The 21,860-nt window shown below is 45.6% G+C and overlaps 1 protein-coding gene across 4 annotated transcripts in view; it reads right to left on the bottom strand.

Annotated features, from left to right (window-relative positions):
* ARID1A (AT-rich interaction domain 1A) overlaps positions 1-21,860 on the bottom strand; it is a 61,604-nt gene that overhangs the window by 20,845 nt on the left and 18,899 nt on the right. For all 4 annotated transcript variants that reach the window (XM_030464598.1, XM_030464594.1, XM_030464597.1 and 1 more), the window contains 3 exons: positions 15,836-16,048; positions 14,669-15,139; positions 13,666-13,779 (listed from right to left, as the gene is read on the bottom strand). In XM_030464598.1, coding sequence (XP_030320458.1) covers positions 13,666-13,779; positions 14,669-15,139; positions 15,836-16,036 — 786 coding nt within the window. In that variant the 5' untranslated portion in view covers positions 16,037-16,048. The remainder of the gene's footprint in view (positions 1-13,665; positions 13,780-14,668; positions 15,140-15,835; positions 16,049-21,860) is intronic.

Raw genomic sequence — 21,860 nt, forward strand, 5'->3', positions numbered from 1 at the left:
TCAAAAACATCAAAAGCACCTCTCCTTTATACAGATATTTCATTTTTTTCCTTGGACAACTCTGACAAATTCCACATCCTACTGCAGAAACCATCTGATGTAGGAGAAAAAAACCCAGTATTTCCATTATTTTGCACTAAAAAACATCAACCAACACAAACAATGAAGAGCAAAACCCCCCTCTCCCCAAGACTCATTGCAGCTAACTTTTGCCATCAGTTTCAGACACACATCTAGATTCCTCTCTTAGTCAATGAAGGGATCAAAATGTCCAGAAGCCAATTTAGTCCAACCTAAAATTGGACTAAAAGACAGGTATTTCCCTTCTTCTAAGGTGCTTTTAGTCTGAACCACCAAAGGCATCCAAACCCTGTTTTCACCAACACTGAAGCCAAGTTGGAGGCCAAGACCCTGTGCAGCTCTGAAATCCCCTCCACCTTCAGCTGATGTGAGGATGGCACTGCAGAGCAGTTAAACCTTCAGACCAGAGAGGTAAAGCCTACAGCTATTTTTTTAGGCTCAAAAAAAGACCCTGTACACCTGAGACAAAAGAGTGGCAGATACAGAACAAGTGTGCAAGGTGAAATGTGAAAGTTTCCTTCCTTTAGCAGGAGTGTAAGTGTCATGCCTCTCCAGGAGGCAAAAAACCACCCAGGTTTGCCTCTGGGAGCTAAGGAGGTCACTGCCTTCTCCACAGTACCAGCAACATTCATACATGAACTGAGCAGACTAAGGAGGTAGGACTTGGAAATTCCAGGCATGGAAAGATCTGCAAGACATAAAATGAAGCAAGGTTGAAAACTGTTTCAAAATTAACTCCTAAGTAACTTAGATAACAATCTTTAAAGCTGATGTCTTTGACTTTGCCTATGGATCAAAGCTGAACCTAAGTACTGCAGGTCATTTAAAACCACTCAGCAGTTTTAATTAAGGAGGTTAATACAAGGTTGGCTTTAGGCAGGCGAGCAAGGCCCCTCTGCATTGCTAGCATACCACCAGACCTCACAGAGAGGACAGGGAGGCCTTCCAGCTGTAAGGCTGTGACTCAGACTCTCAGTTCATCAGTTTAAAAGTGAATTATATGTCACACAACCCCATTTTCTGGGTGTGTTATTCAGCAGGACCACGTTTCCCTGAAGAGTGATTCCTGCAAGGAGCAGGGACTGGAATGCCCAAGTGCAAGCAATTGATCAGTAAGAAGCTGGTTTCCACCTATCAAGTTGTTTTCTGAGGATGCCAACCATCAAGGCACAGAGTGGTTTGGTTTGTTGTTGTTTTTACCTAAATCTAAAGGACACCCTCACATTTACTCAAGTGCACCACAAACGAGGGGAAATCCCTTCACCTGCTTCTCTGTTTGAAGGATGGCTGTAGCAGAGAAGCCTTTGGAAAAAAAAAGGAAACTTCACTGGAATAATGGAGATCTGCTGCTGTCAGTGGGTTCTGGATGAAACCCAAGAGGAGAAGGCCAGTGAGGTTTGATTTGCCTCCCACAGAGCACCAGGAGGAGACCTGGAAAGAGCACCAGGAGAAGGGCTGTCCCTCCTCCCTCCTCCCACGAGCAGAGCCAATGGAGCCCAGACAGGAGGTGAAGCTCAACAGCAGTAACTCTGCCAACTTGAAGGGAAAACGTCAGGGTCTGGAGAATTTCCTCACGTGTTTCCAATGTGGTTTTTGTTTTTTTTTTAATGTGTTTTATTGCTCATCTGCCATGCAGATCAAAAACGCTGGAGGGATTCCAACTATTTCACAGAGAATCTCACACTCCAGGCTGGCTGCAGCCCCAAAGCCTGAGTTTCTTCACTTGAAATACTGCCCAGTGTTATTTTGGGATGTGACCTGATAGCGGAAGCCCACGGGGACCCTGAAATGATAACTGTTCCAGCTGCCATTGGCTGCCCAACCCTCACTGATGCCAGCATGGGTTTGTCAGTGCTGCTGACAAACAAGGACTCAGCAGCTAACACCTTCTTTTCACACCACAACAAAACCCTGCCTGAAATCACACAATCTGGTACCCAAAGGAAGGGGGAGGGAAGGAATAGGGGAGTTCATCTCTCTCAGGGAAAGGGTTACAAGTCCTGGCATGGCCAACACAAGGGAGCTGGTTGGTTTCTGCTGCAAACAGCAAGGTCTGTCTGACATGAAAAGAGGAACCACCACTGCACCATCTGATACAACCTTATTTGTTAAACAAACATGAAGATGAAACAAGAAGAAATAACTTAAGATCAAGGTAATGAAATCTCAGAGGAGAAAAGAGATTCAAGGCTCTGCTCTGGCCCATCCCTCTGATCTGGAAGAGCAGGAAGACTGACCAGAAAGCAAACTGATCTCCTTTGCTGAGTTCTGCAGCCTTCCTGTCCTGCTCATCCCCAACCCAAGTGCAGATGAGAAGCGTGGGGGAAGAGGGAAGGAGAGCAGTCAGGGATGATTGTAGGCACTATCAGATCACTCGATAGCACTCAAGGAAATTATGATCTGGAGACAAGCATGTGGTGGAGCTTACAAATTCTGTAAGGCCAGTTGTTTCCATAAAGATGCTTGCAAGGAAGATCAGAGAACAATGGCTAAATTTATTCCCTGATTCTTTCTGAAAGGGAAAAAGCCTTTTCATTGCTTCTGACTAACTGAAATACCTACTTTCTATTACAACTTCATTTCCTCTGCAGTTTCTTTTCCACTCATTCAAGAACTATCAACACTTAAAAATCACAAGCTTGTCCTCTCCTTCCCCTTTTATTTCCACACCCAAAATACCTCAATCCTCTCTCTATCATAAAAATTACACAGCTGACTGGCAAGCTCGGATTTCCCTGCTATTTTGGGGAAATGGATAGACTTGTTCCTCCTTCTACACTGCAGACAGCTGAATGTTGCATCTTATGCTTCACAAAGCACTCTCTCTTATAACACCAAGCAGCCTGGAGACCCCACCGTGCTCCATTTACACCAGATTTCCAGATTCACATCACATCCAAGGAGGCACCTGGCAAAGCTGACGTGAGATTTCCACAGATGTGATGGAAGAAGGGTCTGGAGAAGGCTCTCTGCAGGCTGCCACCCCCTTCCTACTTACTGCAAGCCTCTCCCAGATTGCTTCAGCAGCACAAACCAGAGGTTGGAGCTAGGGAAGAGAAGCTACAGCAGAAATACAACTGATACCTTTCATCTAGAGAGAGTTACAATCTATTCTCTCCAAAGTTTTTGTTGCTGACAAATCAGAGTCAGAATGGAGGTTTGCTGTCTCTGGGCTGGTTCAGCTTACTGGATGCATCCACCCTCCTCCAAGTCCTGCATCATCACCAGCTCAATTCCAACTGCCACACTTGGAAATCCTGACAACCCCCCCTCAGCATGCACCACCCAAACCTGCTGCACATCAAAACCTGCTGCACATCAGCTCTCAGCATTTGGTGGGCAGCTGCAGGCTCGCTGAACACCCTGGGTGGCAATGTGAGACCTGCCCTCACCAAGAGAGGAAAGTGAACTATTAAAGCCAAAGCATGTTTCCAAACTCCTTTTCTATCCCTAAAATATACAACTTTCCCCAAGGAAGAGCACCATTTGCCTCACTCTGCTGAGCAGAAGAGAACCAGTCCATCCTTACAGCAACAAGAGACAAGAATGGAAGACAAGGAGGAAGGATGGATGCTGATGTCTCTCCAGTAAAACCTCTCACCACATCTGCAGCATTTCTGGATTTAAAGCAAAGTGAAGGATCCTGTTCACACTCTGTGCCTGTGCCCCTGCACCCTGTGTCATACTTTGGGAAGTTGTTTTTAAGCTGCCAGTTTACCTGCTACTGATTTTGTGTTCATCCACTCTGTGGGAAGCACATTCATCCACATTCCCAAGGTACCCATAACTAACCAAAAACAAGCCCAGCAACACAAGCTGGTGTCCCCTTGACCATGCAGGACTTCCATCCACTGCCACATAGCTCTTAACTCTTACTCTCCAAGGCACTGAAAAGTGGTTTCATTTTAACAGGGAAAGATGACTTTCTCCTGGCATAAAAAATAGGGAATACCCAGGAAGAACATTGCATGCAAAGTACACGTCTGTGTTTCCTGAAAGCTTTTTAAATCCATGGCCTTACCTTTTCTCTTATATTCCCTTTCAAAATTGGACAAGGTCAGGAATCAGAAGGAACAAAGGGATTTAATTATGCAATGAAACCACTGGGTTTGGCCCCTCACATACATCTCTGGAAGCTCAACCTCTGATCTGAGCAAGGACCACATGTGAGCAACTACAAACTAGAGAGCTTTCAGGTTCAGCAGCAAGCTCTCTGGGAGGAAAACCTAAGGTTTACAAAACTAAGCATGCATCAAAACCTTCAGGACCTATTATGTGCCACTTACTCATCCAAGCAGTCCTTCAGTAAAGGAAATAAATGCTAGACTTCTACTACTTCAAGGGAGAACCACCTGCCCACTAAAACAAATACCAGGAAGGCAACTCTATCAAGGCTTCAGCCTCTGCTAGATGGAGTCCATATTCCCTTCCCTTACAAGGAGTTTAAGCTCCTCTCAGGCACCAGCACTGACAATTACAAACCTAAGATGGGGACTAGAACATGCAAGAGAGATTCATGCAGCTTCCTTGCTCAAAAAAGCTGAAAAGCTCATTCTTCCAGGCTGGCTTTAGACAAACTGGTAGAAGCTGCTGGCTCTAGCTGCACTGCAGGAAAAAGAGCATTTGGAAAGGAGGCTGTCAGGAGGAGGGGCTCAGTGTCACGTAAGAAATTTTACTCTGATTGCAAAAATAAGCTGCTGTTCTAATCCACCTCAGTAAATCTAGGTGAGCCCAGTCATTTGGCAGAAAGCAGGTACAAAATGAAAAGGGAGGATGAGAGACAAAGTGCTGCTGGCTTTACTACATTCCTGCAAGGGGAGACCTTGCAGAACAGCCAGCACTGCAACCGCAGCAGCCATTGATTTTTCAGAGGTCGATACTCCACTCCCACAGACCTACTCGGCAGAAGCTTTAATCACATCTACTGCTCCTACCCTCTGCCACCCCTCCTTCTCTTCCCCCTCCAAATAAAATTAAAAAGAAAAAAAAATATATATTAAAAAAGGGTGAAGGGGGCTTTCCTCCCCCTCTGAACAGTGAGCAGACGCGGATTTCATATTCTCGGTCTTTGGAGAAGAGAGATTCAAAAGCTGGAGTTGCAGCACAAAGTGGAGAAGGAGGAATATGATTCATCCACAGAACAAGATGTCTCTGCCAGGAAAACCCAGAGCCTGGAAGGCCAGAATTCCCACCTAGGTCCTGAGCAAGCTCCTCTGCAAGACCCTGGGAAATGCAGCAGCAAAACTCTCCAGAAGAAGAGTTTCCATTTAACCCTTCAAAAGCCCATCAGCTTCTAAAAAAAAAAGTAGTCCCAGGTTTAGCTAAACACTGATACAACATAAAATATTCCAAAGGGCACTGACAAATGCTGAAGGCTTGCATGACAGAGTAGTGTTGCTATGGCTAAGACAGGAGTTGCTCGGCCATCCAGAGCAGTGTTGCCACACGAGAAGATAAAACCTCCACCTTCAACTGAAAAGAGGAAGAAGCAACTTAGCTCGTTTTCTATTATTAAATTTAAATTACAGGACTAGTGAAGGGTTGGACACAATGATCTTTATGGCTGGACTCGATCTGAAAAGTCCTTTCCACCAAGTTCCAAGAAAGGATGGAGGGCACCCCAGGCACAATGAGCAGCAACATCACAGCAGCAGCAGCAGAGGATGCTCTCAGCAACAGATTTTTTGGAGGGTGTTGGGGATGCAGGAGGAGAGACCTAAGGATGGTCTGACACCAAGTGCAAGCCAGTAGCTAGTGTGGGTCTCTGCTGACAGACCCCAAAATCCATTCATTTAAAGAGCTTTTGTTTTTCTTCCAGAGGTTTTTAAACATTCTCCTTCATATAAAAGACCAAATCACATCAGAGGCAGGAAGTTACCCTTTGGTTGCCAGCCATAAGGATATTCTGATCCCCCAGCAGTGCTGCCTTTGGAAGGCTCTTTCCAGTCTTCCATGTGTTCAATTCAGACTCCAAAGCATTTAGTCATCTCAGCACGTGACTGTGCCACCATGCCAACCACACGAGTTAGGGTGGGCAAAGAAATGCAGGATTTTGAAATAATTAAAAAATGGAAAAAGCCCCTGCTGCTCAGTATTTTGGACTTTCAGACAACTCAGTTTTTAGCATTGTTATCAGCCTCTTTGGAACAATTAAGACAGAAACAATTTCTAAAAAAAGCAGAAGGAGGGAAGGCTTTAGGAGAGAATGAGATTTCTCAGGCATCAGATATCTGCAAGTATCTGGCAGTCCTCTTGCTGGAAAAAGCTGCTGAAGAGCAAAGTGAAAGCTGGCAGCTCCTTCCTAAAATCAGTCCTACCTGTGGGAAGGCAGTGCTGGAGCAACACGAGGGGCTAGAGCTGAGCCCTGGACATGGACAGCTGGGGAAACCCTGTCCAGTCAAGAACTTGTCTGAAATCCTGCACCAGGTGCTGCTGATTGGGATGGGACAGGGACACTGGAGACTCATTTGGAAAGAATCAAGGAAATTCTCCTCTCATCCTGGCTCAGAGCAGTGAGAGTGCATGGGGAGAGGTAACAAATCCATGGAAACCTGGCCCAGGCCAGATGCTGACGTACACCCAGTGCTACCCTGGGGGTCAGGGTGCCAGAACAGTCAATTCTACAGATGTCACTTCTTGGCAATCAGGAAATTCAACTTTATTTTAAAAAAATAAATAAATAAATTTAAAAAAAGGTTTTTTGTTTTCCTGGGTAAGACTGATTCAAAATTATAATAAAACCCCATTACACAACCTCTCTCCTCACATTACCAGACTTGTTTGAACCATGCTGTGAACCTTGTCCCCATGTGGGTGCAGGCACAAGCCCATCAGAGCAGTGTGGCTGCTGCAGACAAGGAGCAGACTCAGCCTTGGGCTCTTGCCATGCCCCACATTTGAGCACCATGTGGAAATGGTTTTCTCCATGGCATTTATCATCATCTCCAAGACAAGTCAATCCAGCATGCCAAAAGGGTAAGAAGAGGAAAATGATTCCTGTATACTGAGAGCTCAGGTGTGGCAGGGTTTAAAATGTGTGCAGTGCTGTCACAAAGTTAAACACCTTCATTTATTCCTGCAACCCTTCCACCCAGCAGATAAAGGTCACACCAACACGGAGCATCCCCCCCTCATGGTGTGGGACCTCTCTGGCAGGGTTAAGTTTTGATGGAAAGGGAAGAGGATGAAGCAAATACGTCCAACCTCAGGACAAGAGATGCATTTTCAAGGGTCTCCAATGACACCCAGTCAGCAGCAAAAAGGAAGTGAAAAACTGATTTCACCATGGAGCTGCTGGAAAAGCCAAGGGTGACCTGGGCAGGCAGGGAGCTTCAGCAAAACCCAGCTCTGTGTTCTCAGGCTGCGTGTGACAGAGCACAGACTATTGTTTGGGTTCCAAGAGCAGAACTGGTCATCCTACAGCAATTTCCTGATTCAACACCAACCCTGCCTCCTCACGCCAGCTGAGCCTACAGAGAAGAAGGGAAGAGCCTCTCCTGTACTCCCTGGAGCTGCCTGCACACCTCAGCCCAGAGCTGACTGAGTCCTCTTTCAGCTGAGTCCCCAAGTGAAATAACTCCTAAGAAAATAAAAATCTGGAGGTGAGGGGAATCTGTGCGAGGCATGCAGGCAGGAAGCAGAGCTGAGCTGAGCTGCTCCAGACCAGAACAGAAACAGGAAACTGAGCCCAGCATCGAGCAGAGAAGCTGCCAGAGAAGCTGCACCAGTGGCTCCAGCCCCAAAGGGATATTACAGAGATTCACAGAGGGTGAGGGGTTGGAAGGGACCTCAGGTGATCAACCAACCAACCCCCCTGCAGAGCAGGACCACCTGGTGTGGGTCAGACAGGAACACATCCAGAGAAGGAGGCTCCACAACCTCCCTGGGCAGCCTGTGCTGTGCTCTGTCACCATCCCAGTGAAAAACCTTTTTCTGAGGTTTCCATTGAACCTCCTATGCTCCAACCTGTCCTTGTCCAACTACCCCTTGTCCTACCATTGGTCATCACTGAGAAGAGCCTGGCTCCATTCTCCTGGCACTCACCCTTTGCATATCTGTCAGCATGAATGAGGTTGCTCCTCTCTCCTCCAAGACCCAGCTCTTCAGCCTTTCCTCTAATTAATGGAGACTGAGGGGTCCACAAAGCCTGGAGTGGGCCTGGGGGCTGCAGAGCAAGGTGTGGGTTTTCCTCCCAAGCAGCAGGTGGGATTAGCTCAGTTCAAACCCAGAGGAAGGGGTGGGAAGAGGAGAGAAAATTGCCACATGGACAAATAGCTGAGCAAGCCCCAAAGAAACAGGTCATGGGCAGTGAAATGTCACTGGAGAGGCTGGAAGATTAGGATGGCTTTTTGAGTGATACTACATGCTCTCCAGAGGCTTTTAGTAAAATAAAAACCAAAATAATAAATAAATAACATTTTTTTAGAGGCACATCCTTCTCAATAAACCCCACAAAAATCCTATTGGCTGCCCCCTCCCTGGCAGTGTTTTAGGCAAGGCTGAATGGAGCCTTGAGCAACCTGGTTTAGTGGAAGGTGTCCCTGCCCATGCAGGGGGGTTGGAACTGGATGAGCTTTAAGGTCCCTTCCGGCCCAAACCACTCTGTGATTCTACAGCTGCAATCACACGCCAAGAAAAACTCAGACAGAGAAACCTTAGAGAAAAAAAACAAACCAAACCCCAAACATTTTCAACTCCTTGTAGTACCATAACTTGGGATAGAAACCTTCATATCAGCATAAACTGGAATGCACCACTCTCTCTCATACCAGTGTTTCAGGTATTGCACTCCCAAGGCAAGCCTGCAGGCACTGCTGTGTTTATCTGCAGAGCCACTGCCATGCCCAGGCACCCCAGCATGCAACTACCCTGCCTGGAAATGCATACAGCACTAATCCCTCTCTTAAGGCAAGCAATAAGACAAGCTCAAAAGGCCAAATACAAACCAAACAGAAGCAGGAAGTCCCATATGGACAAAGAGAAAAAAAGAAAAATAAAATCAAGAGCTGAACAGATTCAACTGTAAAAGATCCTTGGACCCTTCTGTCCCTCCCCCCCCAAAAAAAAGTCAAAATTATTAATACTAAGCTCAAAGCATTTTTAAGAAAGCATTCATTTCCTGGGCTGCACTTTCCTCTCCATCCACAGCAGCTTTGAGACAGTTTTTTGCTGCATTTCAGACTGTTGCATGGATTATTTTCAGGTCAGGGGACACAGCTGACAGAGCTCAACTTTGTTCCACTTCAAGTACCTACAGAGGGTAAGCTGAAATGACCACTTTGCAAGAGCAGAGAATCCAAATGGTGCTTCTGTGACAACCTCCAAGCATTCAGAAACTACTTGCCTGAAGAAAGGAAGAGGGAATCTAACAAAAAATACCCTAGGACAGTTGGGGGTGTTCACAGAAGGGTTCTTTCTGACCAAAACTGCAGCCTCGTACCTCTCCCCTCCCCACCAAACCTTATTTTGCTAACTCCATACTGCAGAGACCCAAGACCCAAACACACACCCAAAAGTTAAGCACAGGTCAGACATTTGTTTTCAGTTAGTTATATTCCTTTCTGCCATTGGTTGGACACTTCTCAGGTCTAAAAATCAGAGATGAACCAAACTTGAACACAGCTCAATAAGCAAACCAGTTTTCCAGTAGTACAAAACATGGAGCTTAAAACACTCCACATCAAGATGAAAAGATGTTGCTCAGAACAGGGTAAGATTTCTCCCCCAGGCTGCACACTGCTGACTCCAACAAACTGAGTTCTGGGGTGCTAATTCTGAAACTTCTGTCCAACCTGCCCCAGCAGCTCATTTCATACTCACTGCAAGAAGAACTCAAATCTAACTTTGGTATTTCAGGGCTTCCACAACCTTGCCAGTATCTTGGTTCAACCAGAAGTCTCATCCCATGCAGAACCTTTCTTAACAATACCTCTCACAGAAGTTTTGGCTCCCACAGACAGGAAAACTTCACTGAAGAGATCCCAGAAGGTCCAATGAAAAGCAAAACCAAGCCACTACATAATGTTATCAAATCAGGTTTGCTTTATCAATCTTTTGGGGCCAGCCTGGAAGTTCTAACACCACAGATACCAACTTGGTTGGGAAGGTATAAACAGCCTGGGGTGGGAACCACTGTCTCAGTGCTCTGCTCCTCATTCAACTCAAAGGCATCAGGAACTGGCACTCAACTCCTTCAAGGCAGCCCATGAGACAGGTTAGGGCAGGATGACAATCTTGTCCTAAATATTCTAAAATGAGCTACAAAATTCCTCCCAACAAACCCAAAACCTCCAGGGAACTTCTCAGCAGAACTGATTTGTAATCCAAACCCAAACAGATGTCCTAGCACCCCATTTGCTTCACCTAAACTCACTACCAGCACCTTCCATGTTTAAGAAGGTAATTAACAGTTGGAAATGCCTGACTCCTGAAGACTCAGAATCCAAGCCTCAGAAGGTAAAAGACACCAAATTCTTTGCTATGGAGAAGAGACTTGGAAATCTCCTGGGAGAAACAGATTTATATCAAGGATTACTACTCCTCTCTTACACCCAGACACAAGACTGCCCTTTGCCTCTCCTATACACAGTAGCCATCTAAGTGTAGTTTAGCTGCAATCCTGACAAAGCATCCCTAAGGAAGCAGCAAGTTCTTCAGAGAAATTCTTCACCTAGCCTGCTGCAGAAGAGAACCAGCTAGGACACTCCCATGGATGTGTTCCTCTTTAAATGGCATTTGTGAGGGAGTTAGCAGCAGCACTCTCCTCAAAAATAATACAGTAAATATCACCTTCAGAAAGGGAACAGCACTTAAGGCAGAACAGCCTCTAACACTAGGAGAAATGGCAGATCAGAGATTTTGCTATTTAGAGATGAGGAAAGCATTACAGGAGTCAGCAACTTGACTCTTCTGCTGTTAAAAATCAGATTATGGGAACATGGTCATGAAAAAGTTCAGTTAGAGACACAAAAGTCAGTATCAGGAAGGTATCTTGGAAACCTCCACATAGAACCATCAATGTGGCATCTCTCAGGCAGATCCCAACAAAGCCAGCAAGAGTTAGCAGGAGTTGAACAAGCTGACAATGTCACCATCTAGGAGAACATCACCTCCTGAAACAGTGATAGGGTCAGCAAAGAAATATTGCTCCTGTTATTGCTTAGAATTCCAACATTAATGTTGATGTACAATATTAAAGTGTAAAGGCTAAAGAGTCATAAAGGCACCAGGTACATACATTTAACACTTCTGAAGAACCCAAAAAGCAGTAACCTCCTTTTCCTGCTGGAGCTGATGTTTAATTAAAGATGATGCATGGCACGATTTGCCCCGATTCCTGGATACCCAGTGAGCTATTCCACAGCACCCACTGAGGCTTGGAAAAGGGCTCAGAACTCCACAAAAAGCCCACAAACTAACCATGCTTCTGTAAGTCATCCATAATAGCAAAACAGGGATCTAGTAAACCTCCTGAGTAGGATAAAACTTTCTAAAACAGACAGAGTAAGCAATAGGAGGAAGATAAAAAGAAATTGATAGCACCCTTCCACATAGTTCTTTGGTTTCTAAGCATCCCCAGGCCAAGGTTTGTGCAGGAGGTTGCTCACAGAAACAAAGAGTTGGCTTCCATACACCCCAGAGCTCCTCCCTTTAGCCACTCCACAGCATCCCCTGTCTGATGCAGTTCTCAATGTGCAGACAGGGTGCTGGTGTTGTCCTACAGGATCCCAACAAGAAGAAAAGGAATTATGAAACATGTACTAGAATATGGGTGAGTTTCCACTGGGAGCAAGGTCTCCTTTCCTTTTTTTTTCCTTTTTGCCTACAAGGGGAATGGGGTTGGGTAAGATAAAGACTGCCAAAATATTTTGTGATAAGGTCAGGGAAGCAACATGACTATAAAGCCTGTTTATATCAGAAGCAAGCTTCAGGGCTTGCCAATTCTAAAGCTGGACTTGTTTTTTGCACCCTGGATTTCTCAGCAAACTATCAAAAATATTTGATCCAAAACTTGGTGGCCATTTTCAACATTTAAACCAATTCCCCCATTCCCTGGTTCCTTGACTCCCACAGCAGACAGGGCTCTCTTTCCTTCAACTGCTTGGGAAAAGGGAAAGCATGAAAGGGGCCAAATCCATTTAACCACAAGGTATAAAACAAACTCCTGCCTGGTGCTGAGAGGGAGCCACTTCTGCAAAGCAGAGGAATTAATTCCTATAATCTGAGTCAGAGGGCGCTGATTGGCAGGATTCAGGAAGGCTCCATCAACAATGTTACTGAACAGGACTTCCCACCGTTCTGAGCTAGAGCAATTGCTTCAATTACTTCAGTGGCTTCACTTTTCCTACATTCTTTGCCAGCAGATGGGTCACATGGAAGAACTTGTGGAGAGGCAGAGTGGAAAGAAACATGCTATTTAAAAGGACTTTTTCCCCAGGCCTCAGAACAAATTAGATCTTTGTAATCAGGGTCCAGAAGGTAAAAAAAAAGAACAAAAGAAGAAAAAGAAAGGAAGAAAAAAAAAATGGAAAAGAAAGAAAAAAGAAACAACCCCACAACTACCCCCATTAGGTGGTCAGAACTAGAATCACTTTGTGTTTGGGTGACAATTTGTACCCACAATCCAAAGGACTTATTTCAAGGAAGGGGCACACCACAAAACCATTCTGCTGCTGAGAGCAAAAATAACTTTGGTACATACTCAGCTCACTCTCCTCTGACCAATCCAGCTCAGAAAATTGTCTTAGCCAGTTGGCTGAATTAAAAAAATAAAAGCTCACACACTTTGTACTGGTTACAATGAAAGTAACCAGCAAAAACACAACTCAGCAGCTCAAATCTTTCCCTCCAAGCCAGAGGTACACACCAGCTCACGCAAACTAATCGAAACATTTAGCCCCTCTCCACTTTTTTGATGAAGTTTTAACTCAAAGTTAAGCTATTCTGGTCCAAAAACTGCTGGAATACTAGGCAGTAATCTCATACTGAACTGTTCACTGTACATACAGCAAGCAGATCTAGAATGCAAAAGGAAATATAATTCTTCATCTGTTAAGGAAGGAATTTATCTGTGATGTATCTGTATCTTCCTCACTGCAGGTACTAATAAATTGTCTTTTTCACCAAGTGTTCAGTTAGATTTGACCAAAGAAGCTTAAATCAGCAGTATAAAGATCCAGTGACACAGAAAGAGAACCATGGTGCCAGTCTGCTCACCACCAGTGCAACAGTGGGCTGAAGGAACAAGAAAATAAAAATGAGACACTTTCCCCTAAAGGTCAGGGCCTACTCTAACAGCAGGCAGGTACTTTAGACACTGCAAAGAGAAAGCTCAAAAAAATAAATTAATCTTTCCCCTGAAAACACGCAGACCAGAGTATTTAGAGTTAAACTTTACTCTCAAATCCATTACTTTTGTAAATTACATTTAATCTCCAGTGGGAAGCCAGAAGCTAATGACTTAGTAAAAAGCACAGGCAGCCTCCATCATTCCCATTTCCAGGAGGAATACTCCCAGTGCTAATTTATCCTGCTGTGCTCCTGATTGCCCTCTCCCTTTCACTTCCAGCTCTGCTCACCACTCACCGGCAGGCTCGAAGGTCTGGACTGAAGATTCAAGTTCATATCTTCTTGCCCTTTACTGGAAGCCATTGAGGGAGCAGATGATGTCTGGGACCCAAATGAGTCTTGAGATAACTCCTAAAACATCAAGAAACACAAAAAAAAAAAAAATTTGGAATAAAATAAAGGCCCTGCTGGAATTGCTTTGCTATATTCTCACATTGTGGAAGCATTATTGCCCAAAACAGGAAATAAGGAAGCAAAGAGTTGCAGCCAGCACACCCACTGCTCTGCCAGGGGACAAACACTGCCTGGCTGCCACCAAGAGCACTGGGAATGGAAGTCTAAAACATGACAAAACAGGCATGCTCCAGCTTTCCCTTAGTACAGAGACTGTCCTGAGACTGCCCACTTGGCTTCTTGATCCAACACCTTACCATAGCTCCAAGTAATGCAAATCAATTAAAATCTTCAGCTTTTCAAACACTACCTTCAATGCACTGCAATGTTTGCTGAAATGTCCCAGCTAGCTTTCCACACAACTACTAAAATACTATTAAGCCCTGCTGAAAAGACATACAATTTAATCAAGAAAAAAAAAATTGCTTCATGATTTCTTCAATTCCATCACTCACTGCCTTATTTCTCCTCCCTAAAGTCTGGTTTTACATTTGAGGGCAAACCTTTCCCCTCACCATCTATGTGTCACTCTGCAAAAACTGTGTTCTGCTGTTGTGCTCAACCAAGGAGCTGTGGAAAACACCAGGAGAATGAAATCTTCAGACTGGTCTTGCCTATCAGCAGCACTTCCTCACCACTCATCCTCAAACCTGCAGTTATTAGCATGCTACCAGCCTAGCAGCTCTCCATGAGCAGATACAGAACCGGCCACAACAGAGAAGGCAGCACAGCTATTGCTGTAATCACTCCAGCCAGTAGAGTTCAACTGACTTTCACACACAAAGGATTTGCCCAAATGTCTTTAAAAATCCCTTAGAGAAGGCAACAAAAGGAGGAGAGAGCCTACCTGAGGTGGGGGGAAGCGTTGCTGGGAGTATGCAGACTGCTGCTGCTGCGGCTGCGATGCGGGGTACGGAGATGACTGCTGAGAGAGAGCTGAGGATGGGGTCTGCTGAGTTTGCTGCTGCTGCTGGTAGGGAGACTGCGACTGCTGCTGGGAGTAGGGGGGCTGATTCTGTTGGTGCTGCTGGGCTGTGGGCTGCTGCTGGGGGTAGGGAGTGGGGGACTGCTGATGGGGGGGCTGGGACTGCTGCTGAGAGTACGCGGGCTGCGATGTCTGAAGTTGGGGTGGTTGGGACTGAGGCTGCTGCTGCTGCTGCTGCTGATAGGAAGGCTGAGAGTGAGGGGTCTGGGATGGAGGTTGCTGGGAGTATGGAGGCTGCTGCTGCTGCTGGGGATGAGGGCTTTGCTGGTTGTAATATGGAGTCTGGCTTTGCTGCCCGTATGCACTGGGGCCCTGCTGTCCGTAAGGAGGAATCTGCAAAGGGAAAGGAGAAGAGTTACAGCAGGCAGAAGGTATTTCACATGCACAGATTGAAATGATGCTCAGGGAGAAAAAATTTGGAGACCTACTTGGGCCATTAAATAGGAAAGCATTGGAAATGCCACTGCCTAGGTAACTGCCAGACAATAGCAAAAGTCCCTCGTGTTTGACAATAATCTTGGCAGTAACAAAATTTTAATAGGCATTAAAACTATGTTTTCAAGGATCTCTACCTGACCACCCTTCAATGGTAAGTAACACTGGTAGGAAAGACTGCTTGCTCAAAAAAAAAAAAACCAACCCAAAACCAAAAAAGGCATCCTCTTGGATCCTGCAGGAGCCACTTGGATCATGTAATGAGCCAAAGCTGACCTGAAGGTATTTCTTCTGTAAAGAATAGCTGTGTCTTTAACAGAACACAGCAGAAAAACTACCTTACTCCTCTTGATATTTATTTTTCACTTGTCTGATCCACTGCTCTGCCTCTCAGAGAAGATTCAACAGGTCCTTGTACACTGATCACACCTGAATCCAGGTGTTGTGCAACAAGTAGCTTAAAAAAAAAGCCATTTCACTGAAGCAACTGATTCCAACCTGGCTGAAGGTGAACCCTTCAGAAGATACAGTACTTGGGTGCTCTTCTGCCTGCCCCTGCTGTAAACAGAGACCATAGAATTTTGGGTGCTCTACCTGCTGTGCATATGAGATGCTGCCCATTGTACTCTGTGTCCTGCTCTGCATTCCCATGGGGTATCTCTGAGGGGTCTGTGGTCCATAGGGCTGTCCTGGATAGCCATGTCCTTGCTGTGGCCCTGCTTGAGGTCCCTGTTGTTGTGTGTAGGGGTTGTTTCCTCCATAAGGCTGAGGCCTCATCTTCCCCATCTGATCCATTGGGCTTGAAGGCTGCAAAGCAAGTTGTGACACATGACACACATCCAGCTAGGCACAGGAATCACTCACAACTTCCCAAACCCTACCCCCCAGGAGAAAACTTCCAACAGGTTGGAGCAGAGAAGCAGAAGTTCCTCTGTCTCTCCTCAGGTGCTAAACCCCACCGTTAGGTTCTGAGTCACAGCAGGATTCCTGTTGCCCTTTCAAACCTACAGACATTTCATAAAGAGGAATCCCAAAGAGAAGAAGTCATTTTATGCTGACGTATTTCCCATGACTACAGGACAGGAAAGAAGGAGGAAAGGAACATCCAGGAAGATGAATCATCCATGTGAGTGGCTTTTCCCCATAGCAGGTAGCACCTTAATGTCCAGATATTGCACAACAAGGTAAATTTAGGCTGGAAATTCAAATATTCCCAAGAAACACTGCTTCTTTCACATATAACAAGGTTTCCCAAAACACTACAGGCTGTTAATTTATACTTATGCATTTCAATAAAGCCATACTGATGGCAGTGTTACTGCCATTCACAACATTAAAGACTCCAGTTCCATTTCTGCATTTTTTCCCCCACATGTGCTTTGTGTCTGCTGCCTTTTGTAGAATAAAGGTTTCTAAATCAGCCTTCAAAGTCAGGTCCCTGAGTTTTAGAGCAGACACGATGAGACAAGTGAATAAATGCAACTTTCCTAGGACTTCCTAATCTGTACTACCCCTGCCTGGAGCCAAGATGTAAGAACAGTCAATCACATTTCCTGAAAATACAATAAGCCTCAAAACAGAGTCTTTCTACCTAATCAGTGCTATCCCCACACTCAAGCAAGACTGTTTTGGTGTAGTGACCTCTACATGAATCCCAGGCCCAGTCTTTAACTTCCATGGACTGAATAAGAATTGTCCCCTGATCTCCTGATGACCTAACTAATACCAATTAGATGTTTTCCACCAGATCACCATGACAATGGACTCTCTATTACACCATTCCTTCCTGCAACTAGCCCTAGGGTGGTATTTGTACAGATCCACCCTCTCTTGCTGAGATCAGGTGCTTGAGGAGTGGCACTACAGGCCTGCACAAGCAAGTTATCACACAAAGCCAACTCCTGTTGGAAACCCAAAAGAATCCCAGAGCCCAGAACAGTATTTCAGTTATGTTTGCAGAATCCACCCTCCTAGGGGATAAAAAAAAAAAAAAAAAAGTTTGTACAGTATGCTACACTTCAGAAATACCCAACCCAACAGCCAGCACAGCTTGAAGTCCCAACACAGACCCTAAAAACATTTGTTTGAGCAGCTGTCTGCTGGGTCCTGTCTGCCAGGACAGTCACACAGCCCTGAGCCCACGCCAAGGAGAAGGAAACGGGGGCATGAGGGAGTTAGTGGCAGATTTGTGGGGTAAGAGGAGCTGGGCCATGGGAGGGCAGCTAATGGGGATGGCAGGGAAAGCAGCCCGGGTTTGCTATACCCACTCAACTGGAATCAGGCTCCCTTAGACAACTTTTCACCAGTGTGGCACAAATCGATTATGAACAAGGTCCAAGTTCCCTCCTCCACTCTTTAACCCAACATCTCTGCAAATTTGGTGCTTGCCATCCTACAGAAGCTGCTCACAGACCACGTGCCTGGCACCAACCTGATGCTCTCCATCCAGGCAGATTTCAGATGCCCTGCCATGCTCAGCTGTACTGATGTTCCCGTTTTTGTCCAGACCAATACCAAACCAGTTCTGAAACAGTTATGTTTTATGTTCAACTTCTCACACATGCCACTGGCTAAGGAGTAGCCCAGACAGGGGCTGCAGGACCTCAGGGGAAGAAGCCCTGGATCCCTGCACTCCTTAACACTCCATGCACCCACACCAGGTTTTGTATCATGCTCTGAAAAGGGGGTTTCATTCAGGGGGACAGGAAAAAAAAAAAGTTTTTAAAAAAGCAAACCAAAAAGATGTCTTTGATGCTGTAGACTGAATCCTCAGAGCTACAGCACCTTACCTCCTGAATGGCAGCACCCATGTGGAGCTTTCATACACCCTAAAGGATGCAAATTGTGTTTACATCTTTCAAGCAATTGTCCCTACTGCTTCCTGACTCTTGCCTTGTGGGTATCCCCTTAGATTACTGACATCTTTTCCCTCCCACATTATCTGCTTTGGTATGTAAAAACAGTGGCACCAGGAGTGTTTCCCAGCCCCATGCTTTTGACAAGCCAAACCTCTCTTTCACCAACACCCCCAAAACACCCCCTCCCCCCTTCCTTCTACCTGATAAGTGCAGCTTTGGGGTTACTAACTGAATATTTCAGCATCTTCTCTGTTTATTACTTGCTTCCTCCTGGTGGTCACCTCACCCTCGCAGCCCCCTAGCAAGGGCAGTTTCTCAAATACATTCCTTTTTGGATTTTTTTTTTATTTACTTTCTTTTTAAATGCACTCACACCACAGGCTGCCTCCTCTGTACAGATTTCCTTGTCTGTGGTCACCCACAAAGCCAACTGTTATCTGCAGGAATGACAAAAACAAGGTGAAGATCCACTTTTCCACAATTCCTCCAGGAAGCATGACTGTTAAAAAAACTCCAGAAGCCTTTCAGAAATGTTTCTGTAGCCATCCAAAAAAAAAAAAAAAAAAAAAAAAGGAGAGGTAGAAAAGGAAAAAAAAAACCCCAAAACACAAAATCCAAACAGATTTCCAGGATGTGACCAAGTCGTCACCTTGATTGCTCAGTGTAGGAGTACAGAGTGTGTTCCAAACTCTGCTGCTTTGAACTGCCACTTCCACAAGGCTCTAGTGCACAGAGGATGCTAAAAACAAACACCAAGAGCATCGCTCCAAATTACAGCCTTATAGATAAAAATTCCATAAACAGAAGAAACATAAACGCCAATTAATCTCTAATGAAGGAACCATTTCATACACACACTCCTGGCTCCTTGCAAACCCAACAGGCTAATTTGTGCTCCCTGGGGCTGCCCGGCACATCTTAAATGCTGCAAGGAATTGGGGGTTTTTTCTCTTCAAAATCTCCCACTAAAGACACAGATCTCTTTTGCTGACAGGGTTTTAACTGTTGTCTTCACAGCCTTGCTCTGGCTTAACAAGCCTACCATCAGGAAGTCTACTTCAATCTGCTATCTCAATCCTTTTAGGTAATTTAACAACACGTGCCTCCAGAAAAGAATAAAGTTGAAAGGCAGTGAAGTGCAGATTGATCCAGGAGCTCTTGCAATGATTTTGGGGGTGAGGAGGTGCTGCACGGAGCCTTTGCACACCCAGGTTAGAGGAGAGGGGGAAGCCAAGAGGAGGGGATGTCTGCTCACTTGCAGGAGCACTTCAGGATAAATAAGGAAATACCAAACCTCAACTGCAAAAGGCTGGAGATTCTTCTCTGGACTGATACATGGGAAATCCTTTCAATAGGAAACCACAGGAGTAGATTACTGTGATTACACTTCAAAAGCCAAGGCCCTGCCACAGAGAGACATAATTGAGAGAAAGTGTTGCTCCTTGATCACTGAAGTCCAGACCCCCTGCTTACAGCTCCTTGCATTCATAGAAATTGCTTCTATTCTCCCTTCAATCTCAGTATCTCTGCTGCTTTATAACACTGTTAAGTACCAAAACTTGGCAAAACATAGTCCTGTCACCAGTCAAACTTCCAAAAGCAAATCTGTTTGGTATGGATTGTAATGAAAACGACCATAAGCCACTGCTCCAGAGGAACTGCTGAGCTTTAGAGAAATTTTAAGGTATTTCTAGGCTAAGAGCTTCTAACAGCAAACCCAAAGGGAGCTTAAACTGCTGAGTTCAAAAGCTTTCCAAACCAGTCTGTGTAATGCAAAGGATGGCAGCCCCCCCACGTGAAAATCAGCTCTTCTTCAAAAACAATGCCAGAGTTTTTCCTAAAAAAAAAAAGCTTCAAAGCAGACAAGAGGATTCCACAAACAGCTCTTTTTCACATTCTGTCCCGTAGAAGAGAAATTTGGCCTCTTCACTGAGCAGTTTGGTTGAATTGGAGGGGACTTGCTTAATAGTCCCAGCAGGAAAATGAGTAAAAAGGGAAGAGCCAAATCCCACTTTGGAAGCAAGAGCCAAATCCTCTGCAGCTGTATAGAAAAATGTAATTCTGACTTTCCTGATGACTTTTTTACATATTTGTGTCTTATTGTGCCAGAGGAAGAAAAGGAAGGAGAGTCATTTACCCAACTCTCTGGTTTCAAACCAGCACCATTCAGTTATTGGTAAATGTGGGTATTGGCCAGGCCTGATTTCCTCAGCTGCCCCCCAAAAATAGAAAAGGACAAAAAATAAAAAGCAAGAAAAAAAGCCCTAAGCTCTCACCTTGGATCTCAGATCTCCTCCTGGCCAGCTTTGTGGTCCGTTTTTTTTGTGTTAAAAAAAATAATAAAAAGCATTACTGGCTGTTTAACCGAGAGAAGCCCTAATTGATTCCCACAGTAATTAACCTGCATTTTACCTCGGAGAGTGGTAGTTAAGGAAGTCGGCACTGCTATTTATAACTCATCTCAAATTGAGGGCAGACTGCCTAAAATCTAACACATCCCAGCTGTACTCCTGTTTGAACTGGGGCCAAGGGAATTTTTTAAAGCAATCTTGGCACTGAATGAATGACACCAACAGTATGAGCACGCGTGTGGTTGTGTTGTGGTGACGTAGCAGTGGAGGTGGAAGGGGAAGGGGGGCCAGCACTCCATAATCCCTCTCCCAAGCCCTCTCACTGAGTCCCCTGCCCGGCACAACCCACCCGGAGCCGCCCACTGAGACCCAAACACAGGAAACGTCTTTTCCTGTGGAACGCCTTGAAGTGAGAAAGCACATGGCTAATCTGCATAAAAAGCAAAGCCACACCACTCCTGCCAGGAAGGTTAGTGCTTGTAATCTCTGGCCACGGAGCTGGCTGCCTGCAAGGACTTGGACCAGAGCCTGATAACCCAGAAAGAGCCGAGAACAGATGGGCAAGGACCCCGGCAGCAACGGCACCGCGCACGTGATGAGCCACATGGCCCTGCCAGCACCAACTATTGTGTGGCTGCTGGGTGCCCTGACAAAGACAAACCCAACCCCGTCCTGGGATCCAACTGAGGTGGCAGCTGCTCCTCTACCATTGTCAGGTTGGCTGGAGAATGGGGACCACCAAAAAGCTGGAGATCTGGAGGTCGTCGAGTGCTGGTCGACACCGTCCCGTGGGTGCCAAGAAGCAACTGCTGACCTCCCCCTGGCTGAATCCAAGCAGGATTTTGGTGAAGGGAAATGATGAGGTCTTGGTAGAAGAGCATGCTCTTTCCTCTTGTCTCCAAGGTCTCTCTTTGTTACCCAAAGGCAAAGGCAAGTGGTCTCTGCAGCTGGTGAAGTTACCGAGCAGATTGCCATGTTGGCTCTAAAAACTGTATTAGTGATGGACAAGTGTCCTGGTTTGGGCCAGGGTAACAAGGCTGGGAAAGAGGAGGCATTTTCCCTAAGAATCAGTGTGCTGGGATCAGGGTCATATTGCACTAAAATTGCTGAAACCAGGAAAAGAGAATAAAAGCACTCCATGCTCCCCTCAAAATCCATGTGGTTTGTCACAATCAACAAGCTCTACAAGACAGAAAAGCAGTGACACCTTTACAGGCTAACACCTACAGTGCCTCATGGAGAACACCTGGCTTCAAAATCCACAGCTTTCCCTGCCCATTACCCAGTGCCTTCCACCCCACTGAGAAACACCAACCATGCCAAGGCAGGCAGGGGAACCTCCACATGAGCCATGGCAAAGAGAATCACTCAGGGAACATATTTTCCCTTGACTGTGAGGCTCTCAGGAGG

The sequence above is a fragment of the Calypte anna genome, chromosome 23 (assembly GCF_003957555.1).
Source record: "Calypte anna isolate BGI_N300 chromosome 23, bCalAnn1_v1.p, whole genome shotgun sequence".
NCBI lineage: Eukaryota > Metazoa > Chordata > Aves > Apodiformes > Trochilidae > Calypte > Calypte anna.